At 40.3% G+C, this 25628-nt stretch overlaps 2 protein-coding genes and 1 long non-coding RNA gene across 3 annotated transcripts; 1 reads left to right on the top strand and 2 right to left on the bottom strand.

Moving 5' to 3' along the window:
• Window positions 1-857: 857 nt before the first annotated feature.
• Window positions 858-10338, top strand: grk7a (G protein-coupled receptor kinase 7a). The gene is made up of 4 exons (XM_032565426.1): window positions 858-4659; window positions 5824-6279; window positions 8193-8473; window positions 8664-10338. The coding sequence occupies exons 1-4, from the start codon at window positions 4063-4065 to the stop codon at window positions 9001-9003; spliced, it is 1674 nt and encodes a 557-aa protein (XP_032421317.1). The 5' UTR covers window positions 858-4062; the 3' UTR covers window positions 9004-10338.
• Window positions 10339-12267: 1929 nt separating this feature from the next.
• Window positions 12268-13624, bottom strand: LOC116721657 (uncharacterized). Its single transcript, XR_004339652.1, has 2 exons — window positions 13435-13624; window positions 12268-12779 (listed from the first exon to the last, which is right to left on the bottom strand). It is a non-coding gene; the product is annotated as an uncharacterized LOC116721657 (long non-coding RNA).
• A 747-nt stretch (window positions 13625-14371) lies between these two features.
• On the bottom strand, window positions 14372-25628 carry atp1b3a (ATPase Na+/K+ transporting subunit beta 3a). The gene is made up of 7 exons (XM_032565483.1): window positions 25213-25628; window positions 23049-23177; window positions 22671-22769; window positions 22351-22544; window positions 19471-19521; window positions 18814-18900; window positions 14372-15957 (listed from the first exon to the last, which is right to left on the bottom strand). Exons 1-7 carry the CDS (start codon window positions 25322-25324, stop codon window positions 15790-15792), a joined length of 840 nt encoding a protein of 279 aa, XP_032421374.1. The 5' UTR covers window positions 25325-25628; the 3' UTR covers window positions 14372-15789.

Consider the following 25628-nt stretch of genomic DNA (forward strand, 5'->3'; position numbering starts at 1 on the left):
TTACTTTACAGTAGCAGGAATAATTTTAATGTTAATGTACATTGAAATTTACAATTTATAACTCAGAAGATGCAATTCATTCAATTTAAAAATATAGTAAGTGTGGCCTGTCATAGCAATTTTAGCTAAATTTAGCTATACACTGTTGTTTGCATAAAGATGAAGTATGTTACTGGATGTCAATATGCTAGTTAGAGCCGTCGTGCTCATGATAGCATTTAAACTGTCATGAATGTGTATGAAATAACTAATTTTGATACATGCTATATACATCATTTTAGCTAACTGTGGCATTTGAGCTAAAGTTAGCTTATAAAGTTGTTGGCATAATAAATAGAGTATGTTACTAGGAAACATGCTAGCCATCATGCAAATAACAGTTTAGCTAAAATTAGCATTTTGGTCAATTTTGATATAATTGCTAAACTTAACATATTGAATGGACTAAGTCCATGTTTGTCAACATAATAGTAATAGCCCATATAATATTGACATCATTTTACCTGACTGTAGCATTTTTGCAAATTTTTCACCCATATAAACTGTTTGTATACCAGAGGGAGTAGGTCACTCAGTATTTTAGCTAATTTTGGACATTTTCATAGAACACAGTAAACGCATACAAAAAATGTCCTTTTTTTTAAGGTTTGACTCTCCAGTTTGAGGCCTGCAGAACCTTACTCCCCACCTGAACTTGTGATTCGCGTCTTACCAATACAGACACTTTGGAAGGCCCCTTTTAGCTTTCTTCAGGAATGTTCTCATATTAAATGTGTCATAGTTAATAATTGCTTCTTGAGAATCAGATCTACAATTGGTTTAAAACTGTCATCAACTATTCCATCCCTGTCAAACAATCTGTAAGGATGCCAACATTTTTGGCCTTGTTTGTATTTAATACTTACATCATCTCCCTCCCTATCTGAACAGGAGACACATAAAGTAGGAGTGTTTATAGGATTAATGGTGTCTAGGACTCAGAAGAAGCCCCCTAGGGGGCACAAGCAGCCAAAGCTAATGGACTGGTCTATTCTTAGCGTTCCCGCCTGCCTCCACTTTATTTGGAAGAAATATAGTGTTTACAAACATGTAAGGGTTATTTATATTTTTGATCAGGTTCCAGTTTTCCTCTACACTGAAATAGTTAGTCTTACTATACTGAAAGAAAAGGGAAGAAACACTGGCAGATGATCAGTCTGTCCTCCATGTTTTTCTTGAGACGTAAGAAGCTTCTTTGCTCCCCGTTTTGCAAACAGGCTTGTTCTCCAGCAGATTGTGAAGCACTGTGCATGTAGATACACTTGCACCCTCTTGCTGCCAGTACTGAGCAAGCTCTGCACCGGTGGCAACAGGACTCTGTTGCACAGCGCTGTGTAGCAGGTTTTCCTGGAGTTGTTGGAGACTCTTGTGGATCCTGAAGCCTTTTTTTTTTGTAAACTGTGATGACCTGGGACAATAACACTCCCAGTCAGAGGGTGGTGCAGGACACATTTAAAAGATGACATCTCAGAACATACACAGAAGAAGAAAAGAAATTGAATAGGAGACTGGCTGCTTAAAATCTTTTAACAGCCTCCAGAATATAAAATCCTGAACTATCCCTTTAATTCGGCTCCCTGCTCCGCTGGGAATGTGTGCTGCCTCTCCATGTAGAGCTGTCTGGTGGGCTTAAGAGGATTGAGTGAAACGGTGTGAAGACTACATAACATCTTCTGAGGCACTAGCTCAGAGTGGTTCCCTCATCTTAACCGTTGCTAACAACCCTCCACCAACCACCAAGCTAGGTTAATTACCCCAAGGTTAAAGCAGCAGGCGACTAGATAAGCATGAAAACCAACTGAAATAAAAGATAAGAGGATCCTTTCTGGAAACAATCCTGTGAACTTATCTGGCACAGATCTTTATTTTCAACCACTCTCTCCTGTGAGCCGTTGTAACTAAGTGACTTGTGAAAGCACCGAGATCCAGTGGGAGAGTAACTGAGCAGCAGAAGTCGTGTGTGGGGTAAAAGTGAAACTTGCGGAGGGATCTGTGAGCTTTCAGCTTACAGTTCTCTTCCCTCCCTGACCTAGAAACAGATCAAACTCATGGCCTCTTTTCATCCACTCAGGAGGCTTAAGGGCTTCACTGACACTATGATCCATTTACAAGTCCACACTGTCATGGCTGACTCAATGACTTGGGCGCTGGCTCTCTTAGATCGAAATATTCTTAAGCTTTTTTTTAGCCAGTGAGAAATTACAAAGAAATAGCTAAAAAAAAATTAAAAAAAAGGAAATGTTGGTATTATTTTCTTCAGTAAAGTGGTTTCATGAGGACCTTAAGTATAACAGATCCCTCTGACTGTTTTTAGAAGCTGGGTGATCTGTGAGGAGTCTTCCCAGGTCACTTGAGGGGGTCAAAAGTTCTTACATTGGTGGTTGTGGACAGCAAGCAAAGCCTTTGATCTTCTGCAGGACACTGACAGCTTGAGACTGTTTGAGAAAGGATTAGCTAATATTATCTCAGGTTTATCGACCTGAATTGGCCCACACATTATAATAGACGAAGCGTTGGGATTGCCTGTAGAAACAGGAATAAAATATTAATTGGCGTCTAAGGTTTACAATTAAAATTGTTTCAGAGATTTTAAAACGAGGTTCTATGAAAAGGTGATAAGCAGCTGATATGCAGTAGATGGCCATCTTGGTGACTTATTAAATGGTCTAGAAGGTGGAAGCTAACGGCTAGTCCCAGAGCGGCCAAGGCCAAACAAAACACAGTAAAGTGTTTTCCTTGAGTCCATTTCAAACTATAATTTAGCATTTTTTTGTATTGCCTTTGTAGTAATGGATTCTTCCTCACTGTGTGGCTTTTCAGTCCTTGTTCCTTTTTAGGATGATCAACTGGTCTCCTTCCTGAAGAATATCATAGCTGGACATTGCCATGGGCTTTATCCTTGTACATAACTGTTGTAACAGGTGAATGTGGCACCTTCACTGATCTTGAAATTGTACCTGCAGCTATTGAACCAAACTACATAGAAAAGCTGCTATTAGACTACTTTTATTGAATTTCACATGCAATAAAAACTGCTCTGTTCTACTTAATCTTTGTCCAAAATTATTAGGGCCTCAAGTAGCCACATGCAGCTCCAGAGCTGCAGTTTGCAGACCGTCAGTGCAGGTAAACATCTGGTTTTAGTCACATCTGTAACATCTGCTTGTTTCCACACCAGGATGTTGTTGGAGATTATCTCACTCAATATGGTCTTCGTTATGACAATAAAAACACAGTATTATTAGAAATGTGTTGCAGATTTTTGTTCTTCCTTTTTCGGTGATCAAGAGATGGCCATTGATGAGTTAGAGTAAATATTGCCGGTGAGAGAGTGTTAGGGGAGATAGAAAAAAAAAAAAAAAGGCAAGCAGATTAGAAGTGAGCTCACTGAAGTCCATGTTCTGGTGAGACAGGCAGGAGGAAAGTAACGATGCCCAAGATCTTTTCCCATTCCATCTGCGCACATGCAAATGATATCTTGTGATAACATGAGGTAATAACTACACAATATTCAATTCAATTTCGCAGTTGTCATGTTTTAAGTAAATGCAGATAGACATACTAGATTTATTTAAATTTATCCATGACATATGTCAAAAAAAATGTTTCTGGTTGTTTCTTTCTTTTGATCTTACTGTGCACCTCACTGTTATCTTCATGGTCAACAGAATCCAAAGGACCACTGCTAGACTTTGAAAAATCAGGGACAGATATAGAGGTCTTCAAAGCCTCTTACGACAGAGACGCTTACGATTCCCTTTCCGTGTACAGCATCCTTGAATAGACCACACAAATATCCTTAAGCCAAAATCCCTCCTTGGTATTTAATTCTAAATGAGTAATTACTGGGTGTGTCAGTGTGTCTTAGGTTTGCAGGTGTGCTGTGTGCAGGAGCTCATTTGCACGCTGGCTTTGGGAGAGAAGTGCACTCTCGCATAGACGCACAAACTCCAAGTGGGCATCCTTGGGAAGCCACTGAAGAAGCCAGTCACGTAGGGGGACAGAACACATAGAACCGCCAAGATGTGTGACATGGGGGGCTTGGATAACCTGGTGGCCAACACGGCCTACCTGAAAGCACAAGGAGGGGATGACAAGGAGATGAAAAAGCGCCGCCGGAGCTTGTCTCTGCCCAAGCCGGAGCAGTGTGCTGCCGTCAGAGGAGCCATCGACAAGGACTTTACATTCATTTGTGAAAGGCAGCCTATAGGGAAAAGGCTTTTCCGTGATTTTCTGTCTAGTACCCCCGAGTTCAAACTTGCTGCAGAGTTCCTGGATGAGCTGTATGACTGGGACCTCGCTGAAGGTGCAACCAAAGAGAAGGCTCGGCAAGAAATTATGACAAAGTACTGCAAAGCTGACTCCAAATCCTTCCTGACCTTTCTTACCGGGGAGCCTGCGGAAAAATGCAAGTCTGTTACAGATGCCAACTTTGAAGAGGTGATGAAAACCAAGGTCCAGGAGGGTGTAAGAGATTTTCTGAAAGGCAAGCCTTTTACAGAATACCAGGCCAGCCAATTCTTTGACAAATTCCTTCAGTGGAAGGAGTACGAAAAGCAGCCCATCAGTGACAAATACTTTTACGAATTCAGGACTCTGGGAAAAGGGGGCTTTGGTGAGGTAAGCATGAAAACTTATTTTTAAATACAGATATGTATCTTTTATACTTTAGTCATTTTATGAGATTTCCAAATTCAAGTTCTAAAATTGTACTGGCATTTTTGCATTTCTTGGTCGTAATAAATTGCCATTGATGTGAACTTGAGGATTAACCTCATTTCAAGCTGACTGACAAGCATGAGCCATAAAATCACAATTTATATTGTTGGTGCAGAATCAAATCTGATGAACCGACAGAAAATAAGGGCCAAAATAAGAAGCCATTGACTCCCAAAAACAAATATTTAAAACTTATCTGTTTTGAGCCATCCAGGTATTTCAAAAAGGGAAATATTTGTCAAACAGGAGCATTATCTGCCATTACTGATAAAAGGTGCGCAAAATCATCAGATGAACACTACTATCCTGTAATGGCTTAGCATTACATTCACATACACAGGTCTTAGAGCTGACCCCTGGGGAACTTATTTGGAGTTAGGGATTACCATGACTGACCCTTATAGCTGCTACCTCAAATGGCCCTCATTAGTATGTTGTCCATTTTTTAACAAAACACTGGAGGTTACTATGACTTAGTCTATATATTGATTGTGTCATGTTTCCACCTAAAGACAAAAACTGATATTGATTAGAAGTTTGGTTTAAGATGTGGGCAAAACAAGTTTCCAGAGTGATGCTAAGTGATGCTAAGGATCAGCTAGCAAGAGTCAAGTTAGGTTGACTCCTACGTCCAGTTTTTCAATTGCCTTGTGCCCAAGCCAATAGATAATTGGATAATTGATGATTAGTATATCATACAGAATGGGATACTAATGAAATGGTTTAACATTCACAATCAGAGTACCGGTAAGTGTTCTGGCTAAGTTTGTTTGCACAAAGAATTTGACCTTGGTTTCACAAACTCAGAACATATAGACCATAACCATAAAACCTTATAAACCTTCTATAATAAACATTACATTGTTCATTAGTGTGAAAAATGTTCAAGAAACAAAAAAGCTTTTGGTCATTCATTCTACATAGATAAATTGGTCTTTAGCTACACCTGTTAGCTTGATACCAGAAGATGACATTTTGGTTCTGTCTAGAAATTGTAGACGTTCTAAGCATCTATCATAATGAAGAAACCCTCATGTTTTCCAAACAATGTTTTATTCCTTGTAGGTATGTGCTGTTCAGGTCAAGAACACTGGTCAGATGTACGCCTGCAAGAAGTTGTGTAAAAAGCGTCTGAAAAAGAAGGGTGGTGAAAAAATGGCCCTTTTAGAAAAGCAGATCTTGGAGAAGGTCAACAGTCTGTTTCTGGTCAACTTGGCCTATGCATATGACACCAAGACTCACCTGTGCCTTGTCATGACCCTGATGAATGGAGGAGACCTCAAGTACCACATTTACAATATAGGATACGATGGCAAAGGTGTGGACAAGGGCATAGAGATGAAACGCATCGTTCACTACACTGCACAAATCGCCACCGGCATCCTGCACCTCCACGCCATGGATATTGTATACCGTGACATGAAGCCTGAGAATGTTCTGCTGGACAGTCAAGGCCAGTGTCGACTTTCAGATTTGGGTCTGGCAATAGAGGTCGTTCCCGGAAAAACTGTCACCCAGATGGTGAGTAGACGAACATTGCGGCTGTGTGGTTTCAAGAACTGAGAAAGCATCTGATACACTGTACAACAGAAAGCTATTTAGAATCATCCCTTGTATGGGATGGGATGGTATGACTGATGTTAAGGCAGTAGTTTTTGTTAGCTTACGCTCTGAAGAAACAAAAAAGTCAAAATAAACCAGGATCAGTGGTCCCTGGGTAGTCGGCTAATGTAAAGAAAAGGTTGAGCTCATTTCAGCATGTAGACATATTGTCACCCTTTGGTAGAGTTTCAGTGTAAATCCGGACAGGGATTACTGGTTTGTTTAAAGATCTTTGCAATTAGAGCCTCTCAATCGATTATATAACTCATTTGATCCTTTAGCACTCAGGACAAAGCTTGAACATTTGTAGGCAACCATTTTGAGATACACTAGCACATATGCTTTTTTGAGCATCTTCAGGGGAGAGATTTTATTCGTTCTATCCGGCTGTGAAAATCAACTCATCTTCATTGAGGGTCCCCAAGTGAAGGGCACACTGATAAAACTGAAAAAGTACAGCTTACCAGAACCAGAGTAGGTGCCTATACTATAAGATTATGTACTAATATCTGAAAACAATGGTAGATTTGTTAAAAATCTTGAGTAAAAACGCATTTAACAGATAAACAATCGAAGATTCTGATAGTATATTAGTCAGCAACATTTTTCACCTCAATTGTCAAAAAAGAAGACCAATATTGCCACTGGTTTTGTTCAGGACTTACTTGCAGGAGCAAAGAGTAAGCTCTCGGCTCTATGAAAGTCCAATAAGCTCATTATTGATCACTGCGATGCTCTCCAGTCAGCCAAAGTGACTGGGCTAACCTCCTACAGGCAAGCCTGGCTTTGGTCCCATAATCCTCTTACTGAGCATTACACAAGTCTGTCCCTGATTAGATTGAAAGACTGAAGAAAAACTTGCATTGCATATGTTCAGACATGATAGTTTGCAATCAGTTTCATCTAGGAGACAAAAAATTCCAGAGGTTGCCTCTGCTTTCCTCCTTTGTGTGGACCGGGTGATCATATGTGACATGGTGCTGGTACAAAACTACTAGGCCTTCAAATCACAGGTGTGTGGCAACTCAATCTTTGTGAAGGACAGATCTAGAGGTGCCAAAGGTGTCCAGTAATCCCAATCATCAGTGCAAAAGACTTAAATAGCACAAATGGTGAGGTCCTCAATCAATGTCTACATTTATATACGTATGAGCAAAGAGGCAGGTGCGTTTTCTTGAGGGGATTGATACTGGCAATGATTCCAGGTCAATTGCCTACCTGCATGGCTTTGCACTGAGGGTGGAGCAAAGAATAGAAAGGAATGATTTGGGCTGATAGTAATAGTCTTTAAGGTGTTAGGATATGTATGTGCACTGACTGACTCGAGGTGGCAAACAGAAATAGTTCAACGCGGGTCCGTGGCGCATGTTCTTTAGCTGGCATAATGGGCTCTGTGTTTGGATGTCTGCATGCATTTCTGCTGGGGGCTACAACATCCAGAAATGGCCAGGCCTTATATAAGAGACAGGACAACTCAGGGTGCAGACACACACAACTCTTGACAGCTAGTAGGCTTAGCATTAGGATTAGGCTCCTGGCTTTAAGGCTGGCAACAGGGTCACACAAGGAAAGGGAAAGATAAAAAGAAGGGGAAGTGGTGGAGAAAGGCAGGAGGGAAGGAGAATGAAAGGTGGTATTTCATTGGACAGTTCAATATATACATTTGGAAACGCATACTCTTAAGCAGAAATGTATTCCATGATCTAACAACATTCTCTAAAACATGTCACGCTTTCATTGACAGACATGTCAGAAATCTCGACTTCGACTCGACTTTTATCATGTTGACCTCAACATTTCTAAATTTCCTACCTTTTATGTCTGCTGTCCAGGCTGGTACAGGAGCCTACATGGCCCCTGAACTCCTGAACAAAACACCATATCGGACATCAGTGGACTGGTGGGCCCTGGGCTGCAGTATCTATGAGATGGTGGCAGGCTACACACCTTTCAAAGGCCCTGAGAGCAAAAAGGAGAAAGTGGAGAAGGAGGAGGTCCAACGACGCATTCTTAATGAGGAGCCAAAGTGGGAGCACAAGTGCTTTGATGCTGCCACTAAGGACATCATCCAGCAGTTCCTCAAGAAGAAGATAGATGAGCGCCTGGGCATGAGGTAAGAGCAGGTTCTTCTGGTTTACATGAGTTATTAGGGATGGACAGAAGGTACCCCTGCTACCTCAACAATAGCCTCTTCAAATCATCCTTAGTCAGGGCGTCAGGCATAAGTTTCAGCATCGGTGATTAGCCTTTTGGTAATTCTGGATCTACATGAATTCACACATGTATTTTTCTCCTTTTAACAGGAACAACATGGAGGATCCGAGGAAGCACGAGTGGTTCAAGACAATCAACTTCCCTCGCCTGGAGGCAGGGCTCGTGGACCCTCCCTGGGTGCCCAAACCCAACGTCGTCTACGCCAAGGATACAGGCGACATCGCAGAGTTCTCCGAGATCAAAGGCATTGAGTTCGATGCCAAGGATGATAAATTTTTCAAGGAGTTCAGTACGGGCGCAGTGCCCATTCCCTGGCAGCAGGAGATGATCGACACCGGACTGTACGACGAACTCAGTGATCCCAACAGGAAGGAGGGTGCAGGAGGTCTAGATGATGACAAGAAGTCCGGCACGTGTGCGCTCCTCTGAGCGGGCTCACGTCAGGCTTCTGACACCTCAGTAATTTGCTTTCTCATGGACCATAGCATCGGTGTAAAAAGTGGATCATGTTTCATGAGGGGTAAGGATTGGCATCTTTGCAGAGAGAAAGAGCTTGTAAGGATGCTGATGGCTTAGAGGTGGGCTGCTCCTGAAACAGAGCTCACAAAAGCATGAACAATGACATGATGATGTATTTTACACATCATTCCTGGTCCACAGCTTCTCTTAAAGACATGCGTATTAAATTCTGTAGACTTGCAACTACATTGACCAAGAGTGACTGCTAGCAGTAAGTTGTTTTTTTTTATCCACACAAGTGTTTGCAGTGAAACCGCAAAAGTAAACTGGTGTTTGCACGGGAATACACTTGGAAACTGTTGTTACATGTACAACTGTAAAGATAGAAATGTAAAGTGTCTTCTAGTCTTTGAAATCCATCAGTCCTGCTGGATTGTGGAATATCTGCGTTTATTTACGCTTCCATAACACCAGGGGGTTTCTACAGTGAGGAGTGGGGTTTTCTTCCACCACCGCATTCCACAGAGATATTTGTAGTATTCTTTTTTCGATATTATTTTAGACCACGTAGTTACAGCGAAACACAGCATTTACATCCGTCTGACTTCTTAGTTTTATACAAACTATAAAACGCGACTGTATGTGTTGTACATAGAGTTGTGCAAGTATCTATGCACAGAAAAGGGAAGCTTTATGTAAGTAATTTCAAGTTTAGAATGATTTTAGAGAAATTAAATAATACCAAACGCCTCCCCGCTCTGAGTCTCTCCTGTGTTGGTGCTGTAACGTTCGACATAAGGATGGAGAGTGAAGCCCAGGGATGTTTTGGGACAGAAGAATGCACAACTAGCAGATCATTTCTGCGTATGATGGAGGACAATTTAGAGGAGTTGGGCAATAAATTCCTGTACCAGGAGTTCCCTGTCCATGGCCCTGAAGCTCTGTGATCATTCAGGGCTGTTTTTATTAGTCTAATGATTGTAAAAAAAAGAAAAAACTCAAGCTAGTCAGATATCGTAAATTATTGTATAGTTTATGTTGAGCTGAGTCTAGAGACTTTGAATAGGCCAGTTCTTGTTGATTGTCTCAGGGTCTTTATTTGTTTTAAACGGGCAGATCTCAGGCAGAGTTGAGTTTTTACCATTTATGTGAATATAATTCAAATGTGCAATCATGTTCCTGTACATATGAATGAAAGAAAATGAAGTAATGCGCTGTGTAAATTTGAAAAAAACAAACAAACAAACAAAAACCTTTACGTTTGAATCAGCTGGAGGAAATTAAATATGTCTTTTGAAATCCGTGCTTCTGGTTTTCATGTGTTTTTGTCACCTGCTGCCAGCGTCAGAACAGCCCAGATTGTGGCGCGTTACGCTTTTCCCCGTCACTATATTTACACAGAGACGGTGCTGCTGAGGACTCAGGAGTGAATCCTAAAAATATCCATTGCACTAATCCCCTCTAAAGATGCTGACTACAGCCAGGTCTTGGTTTCCACAAATTGGCAAGTTAAACTTTTAGCTGATTAGGTGATAACCCTTTTGCCATCTTAGTTTAAACCTGTTTCAAATCGCCTCAAGGTTCTGGGCAACTCAATGCTTCGGACATGTGCAAGGTGAAGATTTGCATACAGCATTTTTTTTCCCAAAGCGGTGAATAAATGCTTAAGTATTTGACGCACTAGTTTGAATTTACCATGGATTTTCTCCAAACGAGGTTGAAATAATATACAGGTTGAAATTTAGACTCACACTAGTATTTGGTTAAATCTCCTTCAACAAGTTGCAGAGAAACAACCTGCTTTCTGGTCTAACAAGAATATTTGACCACAATTTGTCAAGTTTGCTAGCCTGTCGAGAAATGACTGCTTCCAATGGTAGCTAGTCAATAACTAACGTTTGTCTGAGTATTTAATTCACTAGTTGTGTGCTGTGAAGCTTACCGGAAATGACCTGCGCTGTAAACAACCATCCTCCACTGTGAAGAGAGAAGTGTCCATCCTGACAAAGCGGCTGTTTATGTTGATTCAATATTTGGAGGTGTGACAAACATGGACTGAACGGCTTTGTTCACTCCCTTCTCTGCCATTCCTAAACTACAGGCAACTGACGTCACCATTCACGATTTCTCCGTCTGTTCACTGATTGGCCAGGTTGAAATTCTACCGGAGGAATCAAAGTAAGTGGGAGAAACACCTACATTTGCATATAGGAAGGTAGCAGCCTCGCTGTCAGTTTCCTGGCACTTACACAGATTTTACGCCAGACTTTCGATAATTCTGAGGTTGGTGCCTGACCAAAAACTTAACCCTGTTTCATCATTTCTAAATACCAGTTTTTGATGTGTGTTTGGCACCACTGAGCTGTTGGAACATTCAGATGCATCAGTGATTCAAACATCTAGCTGTTGATTGTAGTCAGAGAACTCAGAAGTTGTCCTCCTTCACTATGTCATGCAGTTTGTGTTATTAAAATGATTTATTAATTTATTGTCCTAACTCATATCATTCAAGTATCTTCAGAGAATCCTGGATGGTGATGCTGTGGGAAGAAAGGAGCAGTCAGACTTGCAACAAATCTGAAGAGGCTTCTGACTGAAGACTGTTGCAGTCCAGCTCAATACCTGGGCAGCAGAGAGGATATTCCACAATAATATGACTTGGATGGCATCGTCAGTTGTTGGCTAGCACCGCTAAGCCGTCTCATTAGCTTTAGCATCTCCACTTTAAATCGCTGTCTGGTTAGAACTTCCTCCTTCTAGCTTTGCTCTTTGGTCCTGCTCTGCATCCAGGCAATTTAATTCATCAGATTAAATGTAATTTCTCTTTGGGATCAATAAAGTATTTCAAATTTATTTTTTGAATGCTCCCAAGCACACATCAAAACTGCTTTTATGCTGGATAATGCAGGATAACTCCAAGCTTATAGAATAGCACTGACCTCCATCTTGTTGAAAATGTATGGTTTATGTCTGAAAGCCAGATCTGCGGAGGGAAACCGATCAAATCAACCGAGTTCTGCCAGTTCCTGTAAGGTGAATGGATAATTATCCAGTCAGAATGGGGTCAGGAGATGGTTATGAAAATTATGTGGATTTTCTACAAGTTGTTGAGGGACACATCAGAATATTTGTGTGTGCATGTGGAAGGTTGACTTAAGTTCACCAAATAATTTGATTCATTGAATTTGTTGTAATAATCTTATCAATACAAAAGGAACAGCATCATTCAAAGCCTTTAAGTTGATGATATTTGTTTTATTTTGCATGTTGGGAGAAGAAATTAATAAAAACTCAAAAGAAATATCATTTGCCTGTCAAAGCTGAAGATCAACACTTAAAAAAAAAATCCTGAATAAGGATATGGTAAAATGTTGATACATTTTATTGGCCTCATTGAAACTTGAGATACCAAGTGGGAAAAGCTTTTATCTCCAACTTCAGCTGTTTACTGCCGTCCAAGTCAAGGACAGTAAGAGCTTAGGAGACGTTAAGGTGGATTCTTGCTGCAGCTAAAGCCCAGGAGATTATCTCACATTTAGCAGGAGCTGCTGCTGCTGTTGCTGCAGCTGAGAGTGAAGGATGGAGCTTCTGCAGCCTCATGGGGGATGGAGGTGATGAAGACTCAGAGCAGACAGAAGATCGGACTTATTTTACATCCGTTCCTGATGTTTTCTGGTCTCAGCTCCAAGTTCAGCCTCTGGTAGGGTTCATTACCAGGCCCAACATGACCATTCTATCTAAATTAGCTTAATGGAAACAAAATAAATAAAAATCACGTTTTAGATTGACCATTTTTGCGCTCGGGTGAGGTGGTTTTTCAGCTGCATTGAAACAGAAACTGCAACGGAAAACCATTTTTTCAAATCACAAGAGTCACAAGATAAATAACCAGATGTTGCAGCTGTGCCTGCAGCAGGAGGTTAGGGTTCTACGAGACACAATCTTCAGATTTTTATTCTCATGTTGGGAACAACCTGTATAATCTTTTTACTTGACACAAAATACATTAAAGTTTTTGATTGTGGCATATGAAAACAATCTAGCATGTCATGTTTATGGTTGTCTTCTGAAGAGGTCAGGGTTAGTTCCTGTCCAACTTTGATAGAATTATGACGTGAAGAGTGTAGCTTCAGATTGTGCTCTGAAAATTGCATAAATGGTTTCATTTTTTTTTATCATGATAATGATCCTAATCTCACCGACCATTTACCAGCAACGTTTATAGAAATAACATCGCATTATTGAAGCAGTGATGGATTCTTGCAAAACTAACAAAAGCCAGCCAAGGAAACAAGGCTTTGCCTGTAGATGAGCCTGTCAAAGAATGCTGTTAAATAATATAGGTTTAAATGTTAAACATTCATGATATTACTCTTTAAATTGATATCAACTTTGTCTTACCCCTATCAACGCCAAGGTGGTGGTGTATGTCCAATGCTTTCCATTAATTTCTTGTCTGTCACTGCTTGGTCAGCAGAGTTTCTGGCGCCCCCATGTGGTCACAAAAATGTACTATAATAAAAATGAGAGTATGTTAGAAAAAAACTCGTATTTATATCTATGAAAAAACCCGATCTGCAGTCCAATTACTTCCACCACCCAATTAATAATAACTTATCTGAAGATAAAAATTTCCTTTTCATTCCGTCTATGCATATCTCTATGGTAATCTTACGTGACGACCTTTTACACGTGCTTCATCATATAGCACAGGGCTCTGGAAGTAAGAGAATTTTCAGAAGATTAGAAATAACTTACTAGAAATAATGATTATGTTTGAAATCCTTCCAATCTCTCTTTGAGGAACCCAAGCGCTCTGACAATCATACTATTATTAATAAGAAAAAGATACTTGAAAAACTAAATATGACTCAAAAATAAAAAGGGTGAGTTTATTTCTAAGTGGGGATATGCTGATCAGTCATAAGCAGACAGTATCTTACCTGATGTATTGCTTAAATCAGGCGAGTACGTGATAAATAAAAAATAAAAAAAGCAGGTGTGTCTTTCAAATTAAAAATTGCTTTGTTATGTCAGTGAAAAAGTGAACAATATTCCTTAAACATAAAAAAAACCCAACATTTGATTCTCCATCCTTTTCTTGTCAGTTTATTTGAGGAGGATGCTTGGCATTGCTTCTTAAAAAGAGAATTGGCTTCAATAAATGCCGAAAATATCCTAATAAGACGGAACACTGAAGTATTCGGGGTTATTATTGTCTACAGTGACATAAAAGTTAAAGTAAATAAGTTAGCGTGCTAACATGCTTGACTTTACAAAGTCAAAAACAAGCTAAAATGGACATGAAACAACAACAAAACACCACAGGAAACTATTCGGCTTTTTTTCTTCAAAATCACAATTTATTTCATCAGGTCTTAAGGCACCCTGAAGAGATGTTACAGGTTGTTCCTTTAAATACGGGTTCCTTTTAAGACTGTGTAAACATAGCTTTGAATAAGATAATCTTCTGTAAATCTTTGCTTAAATTATATTTCTTTACAGTGCACAGACATTATGTTTGGTGGCCAAATATACAGTGTGACTTAGGTAAATATGGTAGATATTGTGTGTGTTTGTGCATGTGTGTGTGTGTATATATATTTATATATATGTACATTAAAGAGTAATAGATCAGCAGACAATCAGAGAAACAGGCTGAAGAAGAGAGTAAGCTAACAAACAATCTTTGAGACCCAGATAGATATACAGATCACGTAGAGATATACAGTACATATTGCAGTGAAGTTATTTCTCGCTATGCTCCTCCAGCTCCTCTCCGCCTCAAAACAGCAAACCCTCACCGTCCACACACACACACACACACCGCCGCCCCGGGCAACGCAGCTCACCCAGTCCTGGAGGGACTCACCCAATCGGCTGCAAGAGGTGGACAAACAGGAAGACAGGCAGACAGACAGACGGACGGATGGACAAACACACATGCAGACACAAACAGACAGACGGACGGCACAAGACTGGTCTGCGGGTTGGTGCACCGCAAGACAAATTTCTACCTATAGTTCCCTAAATATGCTTAAGTTCACTATGTATTTATAGTTAAAAGGGCGTTTGGAATTGGCATTTCATATACAGGGATACATTGGCTATACTCGAGTATCAAGGTATGTCTTGATGAAGTCTTTTGAGATGAAAGATACGTTGGACAGGTTCTACTTTTTCAGCTCTACATACAGCAAGATCCCAAGTCCTCGCAACACCAGCAAGTGACGAGGTCCTTCACACAGATTCAGAGGTGGAAACACACTCATCCTGACAGGAGCAAGGTCACAAATGAAAAGAAAGAAGTATCAGCAATTACACACAACAGCTCCAAATAGCTGGGCTCCAATGGCTATAGGTTATTAAATCACATCAGCACTAAAAAAAAAGAAAAAATGGGATCCGAGCTAAGAAAAGGATGAACAGTGCAACAGGACATGGAAAAGGATCTGGTTCAGAAACTTGTTCTGAGGAGATCAGCAAGAAATCAGATGGAAAGAAAGGTCAGGAAGGTCATCACAGCAACATCTGACACCAACCGGCTTCCTCTGTTGGAGGCCCAAACGTTTACCTGCGTCAAACATTGATACCATATCCAGAAAAGAAAGAAAGGAAAAAATAATAATCTTTGTGACATATTTGACACTTCATTCCTTTTTTTTTTTTTTTTTCATAATCGCAAATCCTTTTTGTAAATTCAGGGGCCGGCAAGGTGCGCTCCCCCGATCCGCTTCCGCCATTCCTTTTTGTTTTTTACTCCACCACCTTGATCCGGAAGGTGATGCGGCCCAGGAACTTGTCCCTGTCGTCGTTGTTTAGAAGGTTGGAGCCGTTCACCTTGCACTCCACGGCCAGCTCCTTGTTATAGTCCTCCTTGGTGAACAGCAGCTTCACAGCCACCAGCGGCTCCACGTAGTTCTCCTGCATCGGGGAGGAAACGCTCGTCCATCAGTTCTGTCACCAGGGCAGTGTTTCTCAAACTTAACCCACAATTGCTCCCACAATAAAACAACATCAGTTCAGTAGAATCTGAACTGAAAATGCTAGTCTCTGAACTCATTTATTGTTGTCTTCTTTGGTCATTCCAATGAGGAAGGGAGGTGTTTTGTAAATGTGATTGGCCAGGACAAAATCATGAACGATACTTGGGGGCATTTTGAATTGTCTGAGTGTGAATTTTAAGCTTTCCAACAACGGAAAACACATGGAAATCAAAAAGTAAATTGTTCTCTACTACAGGTGTTGTGTACATTGATAACATTTTAAGTCTATTTGTAATTTAGTAGCACAATAAAAGAAAAATAGACTTTGGCTGCTTTGGCAGAAACTAACATTTTCTTTCAACATGAAGAAAGCCCGATCTAAATAATTGTTTTTTTAGATGCAGTTAGTCAGCGTGGGGCGCAGCGCTGCTCACTGCCAAGTCACTCAGCACAGCCACAGACCATGATCTGTGTGCATGTGGCATGCTATGTATCATAATAATGTTCTAAGAACAAAAGTTCTGCAAAAAATGTAAAAATATTCCAGACATAAATTTCTCTGATCAATTAAAAAAAACAACTTTTATTTATCCCAAAAGGAAATTAAATATAAGTAGCATTGTTTAAATATTCCTAACATTGTTTTCTTTCCACTAATATCTTCAGCTTTTCTTCTGAGTGACCCGGTCTTAAGCCACTTATCCATTATTATTTTTAAACACAGTCCTTTTGCCAGCTAACTGAGCTCACGTCACGTCAAAATAAAGATCGTTCATGTGCAGTACCGTATGGAACACTAGGAGGCGCTCGCAGACCACAGTTTGAGAAAAACTTCATCTGTCCTGCATTTCAGCTCACGCGGTGTCACACACTTCACCATATATAGACACGCTGCAAAAGCACAAAATCTTACCAAGCATTTTTGGTCTAATTTCTATTGCAAATATATTAATACACTTGAAATAAAACAAACTAACTTAAAAGTAACTTTTTAGCAAGATATAAAGGCCAATTCCATTGGCAGATAAATTAACTTATAACTTTATTATAAGTGAAATAATCTACCATTGGAACAAGTACTTTTCACCATTAAATAATTATTTACTTAAAATAAGCATCTTACTAAAAAGTGACTTATAAGTTATTTTTTGTCTTATTTCAAGTGTACTGATATTTGAACTAAAAACTGGACCAAAAATACTTGGTAGGTAGGATTTCCATTATTCTCTCAAATGACAGAATAATGAGAGAAGAATAAAGATTTTTAAAGCCCTTATCATTTCTTAAAACTCTGACGTTTGCATACGCTAACTTTACGATGCCTTTCAGTAATCTGAGTCCACCATCATGACGATGGCTTTATAAACTTCTACGACTGTGGAAATCCACGCCTCTGTTCCTCGTTTGGTGCAACTTTCAGATGCCTGAAGGTGCCATGCACACCGTTCTGAACACTGGGACGTCTCGACATCAAAATGTTCAGGAAGACTCCCCTGTGTCTGTGTCCCAGAGTTGAACGTCTTTAAGGGTGATAGACGCAAAACAAAACCGAAGCCCACGTGAAAAGGCCATTCATAGCGCTGGAAAGGCCAATCAGTGAAACCGTTATTCAAAGAGCAACAAAGCAAAACAGATAGATTACAGTTTGCCGGTGCACTCAGAGACAAAGACCTGAATTTCTGGCGACGTGTCCAGTGGACTGGTGAAACTACAGTGTAACTGTGTTGCCGTAACGGTCATCGTTACATCAGGAGGAATATGTGGGAGACTTGTAAGCCTGGAAACACCATCCCAACTGGGAAGTATGGAAGTGGCAACATCATGATGTTGGTGCTTTGTTGCTTCAAGAGGGATTATTGATGCATTTTACAATAATCTTAATAGATATTTTCCAATTATGTGGAAATATTGAAGCCATATATCTGATGACGTCAATCAGGAAGTTAGAGGTTGTGTGGAAGTGAGTTTTCCAAATGGACACACTGCCATATTAGCTACAAAAGCTAATTTGTTGATAATTACTACAAATTAGCTACAAAAGCACCTTAAATACAACAAAGTCAATGTTCTGAAGTGACCTACAAACCTTCCTCAGTTACATCAGTTCATATTTCGGAGAAATGAATCGTGATGAGTTTGTGGGAGGACAACGGAAACATTTGAACTGAGTCACACACTTTCAAAGGGAAATCTTTCAAGGACTAAGGAAATATACGCAAACTTTTGATTTTAATATTGTTTAACATAAAAAAAAAATTACATCATTGTGGCTCTAATGAAATAAAAAATTAGTTTTGGTTATCCTTCAAGGTGACTTAACGAGTGGAAAAAAAATCTTTTAATACAGTAGAGCATGTGTAAATGTCTGGTTTTAGGTGCAATGCTTTTGCTGAGGAAGTGCTACTAAAATGTTGGAGGAACGACCCAATGAACAAGCAAAGCTATGCTGACGCTCTGTCTGCACTGACGAATACTTAGTCACATCAACATTTAGAAAAATCACAGTGGCTCTGACCGTCTTGATGAATTCAGTGAATAAATATTCACCCGCTAATAAACTGTGTAAAGAGCCTGTAAGCGATTTCATCAGGTAATTGCTAAACATCAGAAAGACGATGGTGACATCGCTGCAAAAGTAACACATCGCAACACAGTTCACACCCTCCCTCCTACACACACTGTAAGAACATCAATGTGTTTTGATGTTTGATGTTTCATAAAATGCATTTCATTGCCTCATGTAAGACATATTCTTAGATACATTGACATGCACCTTTGAAGATAAGACACTTACATGGGCTTTCTTGCCATAGTAGGGGAAATACATCTTGTCAAAGCGTCCCTCTTTGGGGAAATAGTGCATTTGGATCGGGTTCTCTTTCTGCAGGGAAGAATACATGTAGGTTTAAATTTCTCACTGGACACAAGCAAGTTTAGAGTTCAATTAAAAGCAAATGGGAAATGTTTTTAAGACAACGTGACACAGGACATGAGCAAGCAGAAGCAGCATCCCTCTGAGGTCGAGGCAAAGAGATTTGAATGAATTAGTTAAATGAGATTGTTCTGTGTTTAGTCTGAAAAAAGTGACATTTCCGGGGTAAAAGAACGACACCGGTTAGGCTAAAAATAAACTCTAAAATGCCACTAAGATGGGTTTTCGAGGCGCCCACATAATGACCCGTTACATAACAGAAATGTGTTCTTACTCCTACTGGCCTTATCCTGATAATTCACATAACCGTCTTACCCTAAAGACGTCAGTGACAGCATGCAAAAAGACATGAGACACACAAAAATAAAGAAAAAAAAGGGGAAAATATGAAAGATTAACAAAGGAAATATTAAATCCACAGTGGTAATAAATATGTTTTGTTTTCAATGGAAGAACTAAAAAGACACAAATACACATACAAGAAAGTTGCACATGAAATGCTCTGATTTTTGTTTTTACTTTGACAGTGCAGTTGATGTAGGGATCCCCGCTGGGCTTCAGGCCAATGATCTGTGAAGGCAGAGACACGGGAGGAGGGTCACTGTCAGGGCGCTGCACTGCTACAAACAAACCAAATCATTTAGGAGCCTGAGCTCATAAACGTATTCATACTTGTTGTTACTATTTGTCATATTGCAGCTACACAATGTGACAAAAGGGACAGCATAGCTTATTAGGATCCTATGTGGAAGTGGAAGGAAAATGACATATGTGGTTTTCAAAGATTTCTACAGATAAAAATAAAAGAAGAAAATCTAAAAATCCCGTTGATCAGACACATTGCAGAGGCTATGCTGTGGGATGCTGCTAAAGTTACACATTCAAAGGTTAACATCAATAATCTGGGTTAGTCAGCCTGTCATAAGAAACAAAATGTGGGTTAATTTGTCAGTTATATTTTCACCATGTTATTCATTCATCTATAAATGTTATAGTTTAAAACTAAATATCTAATTACCAAGATAAATGTCTCATTTATAAACTAAATATAGGGGCTACAGATTTATATGGAGGCTAAATATTTAATTTGAAGCTAAATATTTAGCTTGTTAACTAAATATTTATCTTCAAATTAACTATCTGGTTTCAAACTAAATATTAATCTTTGTAAATTAATATTTAGCTTCAAGCTATATGCTTAGATTGCTAAATAAATAAATTGTTTGGAGCTAGTTGTGTGATTTGAGGCTAAATATCTGGTTTGGAATATTTGGATTTAGTTGGAAGCTAAAAATTTTGCTTCCTAAATAAATATTTCACTTCAAACTAGGAATTTGACCTGCTAAATAAGTATTTAGTTTAGATTTAATTGTGTAATTTGAGGCTAACAGTTAAGTATTTAGCTCAACATGTAGTTTGGAGCTAAATGCTGAAAATATGACTAAATACTTAGCTCCAAACAAAACAAAAATTTGGCTCACTAAATAAATATTTAGTTTGTAGCTAATTATTAGGTTTAAAGCAAAAGCTTTTAGCTTGTTTACTAAATATTTAGCCTCAAACTAAATATATGTGTGTTAGCAAAATATCTGATTTGGAGCTAAATATTTAGTTTAAGGTGACATAAATATACATAGTTTGGAGCTAAATGCTGAAAATATGATTTGTTTTTGTATGACTGGCTAAATTATCCAAATTATTGCTTCTAATTTTTGACTTTACAGCATCCCATACCTTTTATTTTATATTAGCTGCAAAATCCATCAGGGCATGTCTCTGCCAGCTTTATACTTCCATAACATAACATTTGTGTCCCAGTTTTTTCGCACAATATCTCAAACTCCATCAGATTGCATGGAGAGCATTCATAAAAAGCTATTTAAAGCCATTGCACAGATTTAGACTTTGACTGGGCTATTCTAAGACATAAACAAGCTTGGATCTGAACCATGTAGCTCTCTACTTTCTCACAGTCTCTCACAGTTTTCTATTTTTATTTGTATTTTCCAGTGTTGCTCTGCATTTAACTGCATTCATATTCTGTTCAACTCTGGCCAGCTTCTCTTTTCCTGCTGAAGAAGAAATATTCCCACGGCATGAGGCTGCCACCACCATGCTTCACAATAGGAGGCTGCATTCAGGAGGATGTGCAGTTTTAGTTTTTCCATCACACAGCAGTTTGCATTAAGACCAAAATGTTAAATATTTTGGCACACTACAGTTATCTGCGGTAGTCTATCATGCGAGTGGTCATTTATGGTATCGTTTATCATTTATTGTGAAAATTTCTTAAGGATTTAGATTAACTGTTGTCTTGATACAATTGCATTAATGTTAAAAAACAAAACTGACATTATTGTAATTCACTACGTTCTCCAGAGTTCCACATATTCCAGTAAATTTGAAAATATGATTAAATTGATTGGGTGACAAAGCCACTGAAAAATGGGAACGTATTTCAAAAGTAGAATTTGTGTTTGTGGCGCTATGAACGCTAAAAAAAAAAATTAAAAAATTAATAAGTAGTTTATTTTTCCATTTTTTTCTCCGAAGAGTTTTTGCGGCGCTAGTGGCTCGTATTTTTTCTACAGTAGGCAGACAGGAAGGAGGGTGAGGAGAGGGGGGGAGACATGCGGCAAAGGTCGTCGGGACCGGGAGTCGAACCCGCGACGTCCGCGTCGAGGACTAAGGCCTCCAAATTAATAAGTAGTTTTAATCAATTCTTTACACTGGGTTAAAAAATATTTTTTGGAAGTTGTCCATGTTTTTTCAGCTGAATTAGGTCTATTTTGCAACGCTGAATCCAAAACTGACATCCATTTTTCTCAATCAGGTCAGGTTTTTGTTCTAATTTGATTTAGAGAAATTTGATCTTTTGACTAAATTGATGACATTTTGTGACATTATCAGTTGATTCCCATTAATATTTCTCATCCTAAAAAGGTTTTTTCTAAATGTTGCAAACTTGGATTTCTGTGAATTGAATAATAAAGACCGATAAGGATAAGTACATATGAATTGAACTTTACGTCTTCATTGTGTAAAATTCTCCATCTCTTTTCTGTCCTGATGAAATATCTCCTCCTGCTCATAACTCACTGATCCCAGATGAGAACAATCATTTTGATGCTCATGTTGCTCCATAGTTCAGAAAGTTGATCTGATGGAGCAACAGAAATGTGATTTTTGGATTCAGCACATCAAAATGACAGTTGAAAAACCCAAGACGATTATTTGGCTGTTGACCAGTGTCATCCAAACAGTGCATCACATAAACTCCCAATGAAACGTGAAAGTTTTACAGTTGTAGTCTAACAAGATGTGAAAAATTTTAAAGGTGAAGTATACTTCTGTGAGCAGCTATAAAAGGCAGGCTTTGCCATGAAAGCCGTTTGGTACCCTGTTCATTTTGAGCAGCACACAGGGTTTTCCTTCATGGTATCCGAAGTTAGTGTCAGACAGGCCGGAGCAGAAACTCAGGAGCGCCCTCCTGAAGCGGCACGCTTTCTGCGACAATCCTTCCCCTTCCTCCCGCAGGGTGTACTCTCCTGGAGAACAGTCCGTGTTCCCCTCCTGCTCCGTGTCATTATATCCTGACAGAGACATGATGTGGACAGAGGTCTGCTCAGATCCAAGTCCGCAAAAACAAAGGACAGCTACTTGTTCACCTGCAGATCTTTTTTGTGTGTGTGTAATTCATCGGCTTGGAGCGCACTCACTCTGAAGGAAAGACTCCAGGTTTCGGACATACTGCGAATACTTCTGCGGATCAGATCTGTTGAAGGAGATGTCCAAAGAGTTTGGCCGGATCGCCAGACCTGCAAAACAGAGGCGTCGAGTGGAATAATCAGAACGTGAGAGTGAAACCAAAACACAGCTATTAGAGGAAGCATCCACTGAGCCGTTCCTATTCTAGTTACCACTCAGGAAGAGACTTCCAAACAGATCAATGCAAAAAGCAGCAATATAAAGTAGGACTTTACAGTGAGGGCGTTTAAGCCGGAGGAGCATGAATAATGCATGCCTCAAAGAGAAAACATGGCCGCTCGTAGCAGATGGTGGTGCCAGACCTTTAGGTGGAGCTGGAGGACACTGACCTGGACTGGGGATGCGGTCCCTGTACTTCGGCACGTAGTCGTCCAGCGTGAGCAGCATCACCCACATGGTGAGGGCGAACATGCCGGCCAGGAAGCAGTAGAAGACCAGGTAGAAGAGCAGGATGAGGGCTGCAGGTCAGGGGGACACACAGAACATTTTTAAAGGGTCAGTATTATGTGTTCTCCAGCCACAGAGTATCATTTTATAAAACAATTACGTAAGTAACTATGTCACCTTAGGGGAAGTCTGGGTCTCCCTACATAGGTTGCTACCGACAACCCCGGATAAGCGGAACAACATAGATGGATGGATGTCACCATCAGTTGTTATAGACATGCCATATTTACCAAGTATGACTTAAAATAAATTTGACTTTGTAATTTAACGCTATATGAAATTGGGCCTCTGTCTCTGAAACTCCGCCTTCAGAAAGTCATCACAACATGGCTCCTCTATTAAAACTTTAACGTTTTACCAGCGTTTCGCTGAGAAGTAGCTCCTATAAAGAGCTCAGCAGTTGCCGAGTTCCACCAGGTGTTTGCTAATTGCTGCTGGCTAGTCTGAAGGAGCTGAGCTGGGGAGGGGAGGCATGGAAACTGCAGCTCTGAGGAGGAGTTTCGTCCTCGAAGGCGGAGCTAGGTTCAACCAGGCGTTTTGCACAGCTGAATGGTTGCTACGGGAGATTAAAGGATTTCTCAAACATCCTTTAATCAAAGCAAAACTCCAGGTGTGTTTTTGACGAGGGAATAACATTGTAACATCATGTGAAGCTCAAAACAGTTGATTTTACATAATGCTGCCCCTTTCAATAACATTTCCGCTGCTGTTGCACATCTGTTTTTTTCCTGCACTGATGTACTGCAGTGTAAATTGTCGGTCTCTTTTCCAAAAATGTACATAATGTACAGGCGCACTGAATATGTGAAAAGTGATGTCTAAATGTTTTATTTTAAGTGCACAGTATTTTCTGTGCAGTTATTACAGAAAATAATAACATGCAGTAATAATACTGTATGTTATTATTATTACTATTATTATTAATATTACTACTACTACTATTATTGTCGTAGTCTTGGTTTTTAATATATTATTTTTTACTTTTGTTGTGTGAACCATGATGCTGCTGAATCTTCTCTCTGCGGAACATTAAAGTTGGTTTCTATGGAGGCAGAGGGTCGAGCATGATGTGGGACGTGCCTCGGTGTGCTGCGGTTCTACAGAATTACCCACTTGAGCGACACCATTTTAAATCCACTACCTCTGACAATCACAGGTGTTTTTTTCCTCAAGCCCCCCCTCCACCCCCTCCCCAACTTTTCAGCAGTTTTTTGCTGCTGTAAAGCGAGGAAACATCAGAATCAAAATGGTTCACCAGCACCTCAGAGATGCCCTTTAAGAGGACCAAAAGAAAGTGGGGGGGGGGACAGCCACCCCTCCCCACATCCCCCCACCCCTCCTATCTTTTTTTCCCCTCATTGCTCTCCAGCAGTATCCCACAATGCACCTGTCCAGTGCGAGAAAGACAGAGAAAGAAGAGAGAGGGAATCCCATTTGACCTTGACAGGCATGCTAATGTGGGCGGCCATGCAACTGCAATGGAGCATCCCACTGCACAGCAGCACGGGGGCCCAGGCAGCCTGACTGAAGCCGACACCAGCCTATAGGAGCCGGCTGCAGTGAGGGGAAGAGTGTGTGTGTGTGTGTGTCTGTTGGGGTGGGGTGGGGGGGGTGGGGGGGGGGGGGGGGGGGGGTTACCACCTCAGCCTGGGGAGAAGCAAGCGTTACATAAAAAAAAAATCTACATCCTGATCAGCTTTGATGCAGCTGAGGAATTAAGCAGGACCTGATTATTTGGGAAGGAAGCAGCTTAGTCATGGGGGGGGGGGGGGGGGGGGGGGGGTCTCTGCAGATACATATCATAAATTATATCTGTTTGAAAATCTAGTCTCACGCAGCAAGAGGAGACCTGGGCACACCTTTAGACCATCCTTCACCTCCATGCGGGCCTCGGATGGCTCAATGCTAACTCAGCCTCACAGTCACCTTCATTCAGCCATCCACGCACACAAATCAATAATAATAATAACAATAATAAACAAGTCAGGCTGCACAGGTTTAATATCGGACAGGAGGAGGACACCGGACGCAGGGGTGCATCCTTACCCCAGCTGCCGGCTGTGCGACCCAGCAGCTCCCCGGTCCTCGGGTTGTAGATGGAGTCCTTCCAGCTGGACGGGCTCTCCTTGCTGGCCGCTTTATCCTCGGTGCTCGCCATGGTGATGAGGAGGGAGGCCTGGGGTGGGGGGGAAAGTTTGTGTAGTCCAAGAAAGATAAAATAAAATAAAAAATAAAAATGTTCCGGTTTTCGTCCCCTTGAAAAAAAATAAATGAATTTAAAAAAAATAGTTAAAAAAAAAAAAAAGAAAAATGCGGAAAAGCGCAGCGGGGCAATGCGATGATGAGACGGCGGTGCGGTGAGTGGTCGGGATCAATGGCTGGGAAGAAGTGGGCGGTGGAGAAGGAAAGGAGAGCAGAAGGAGAGAGATGCTCCGGTGGAATAAGAGGAGGGGAGGAAAAAA

The sequence above is a fragment of the Xiphophorus hellerii genome, chromosome 6 (assembly GCF_003331165.1).
Source record: "Xiphophorus hellerii strain 12219 chromosome 6, Xiphophorus_hellerii-4.1, whole genome shotgun sequence".
Taxonomy (NCBI): Eukaryota; Metazoa; Chordata; class Actinopteri; order Cyprinodontiformes; family Poeciliidae; genus Xiphophorus; species Xiphophorus hellerii.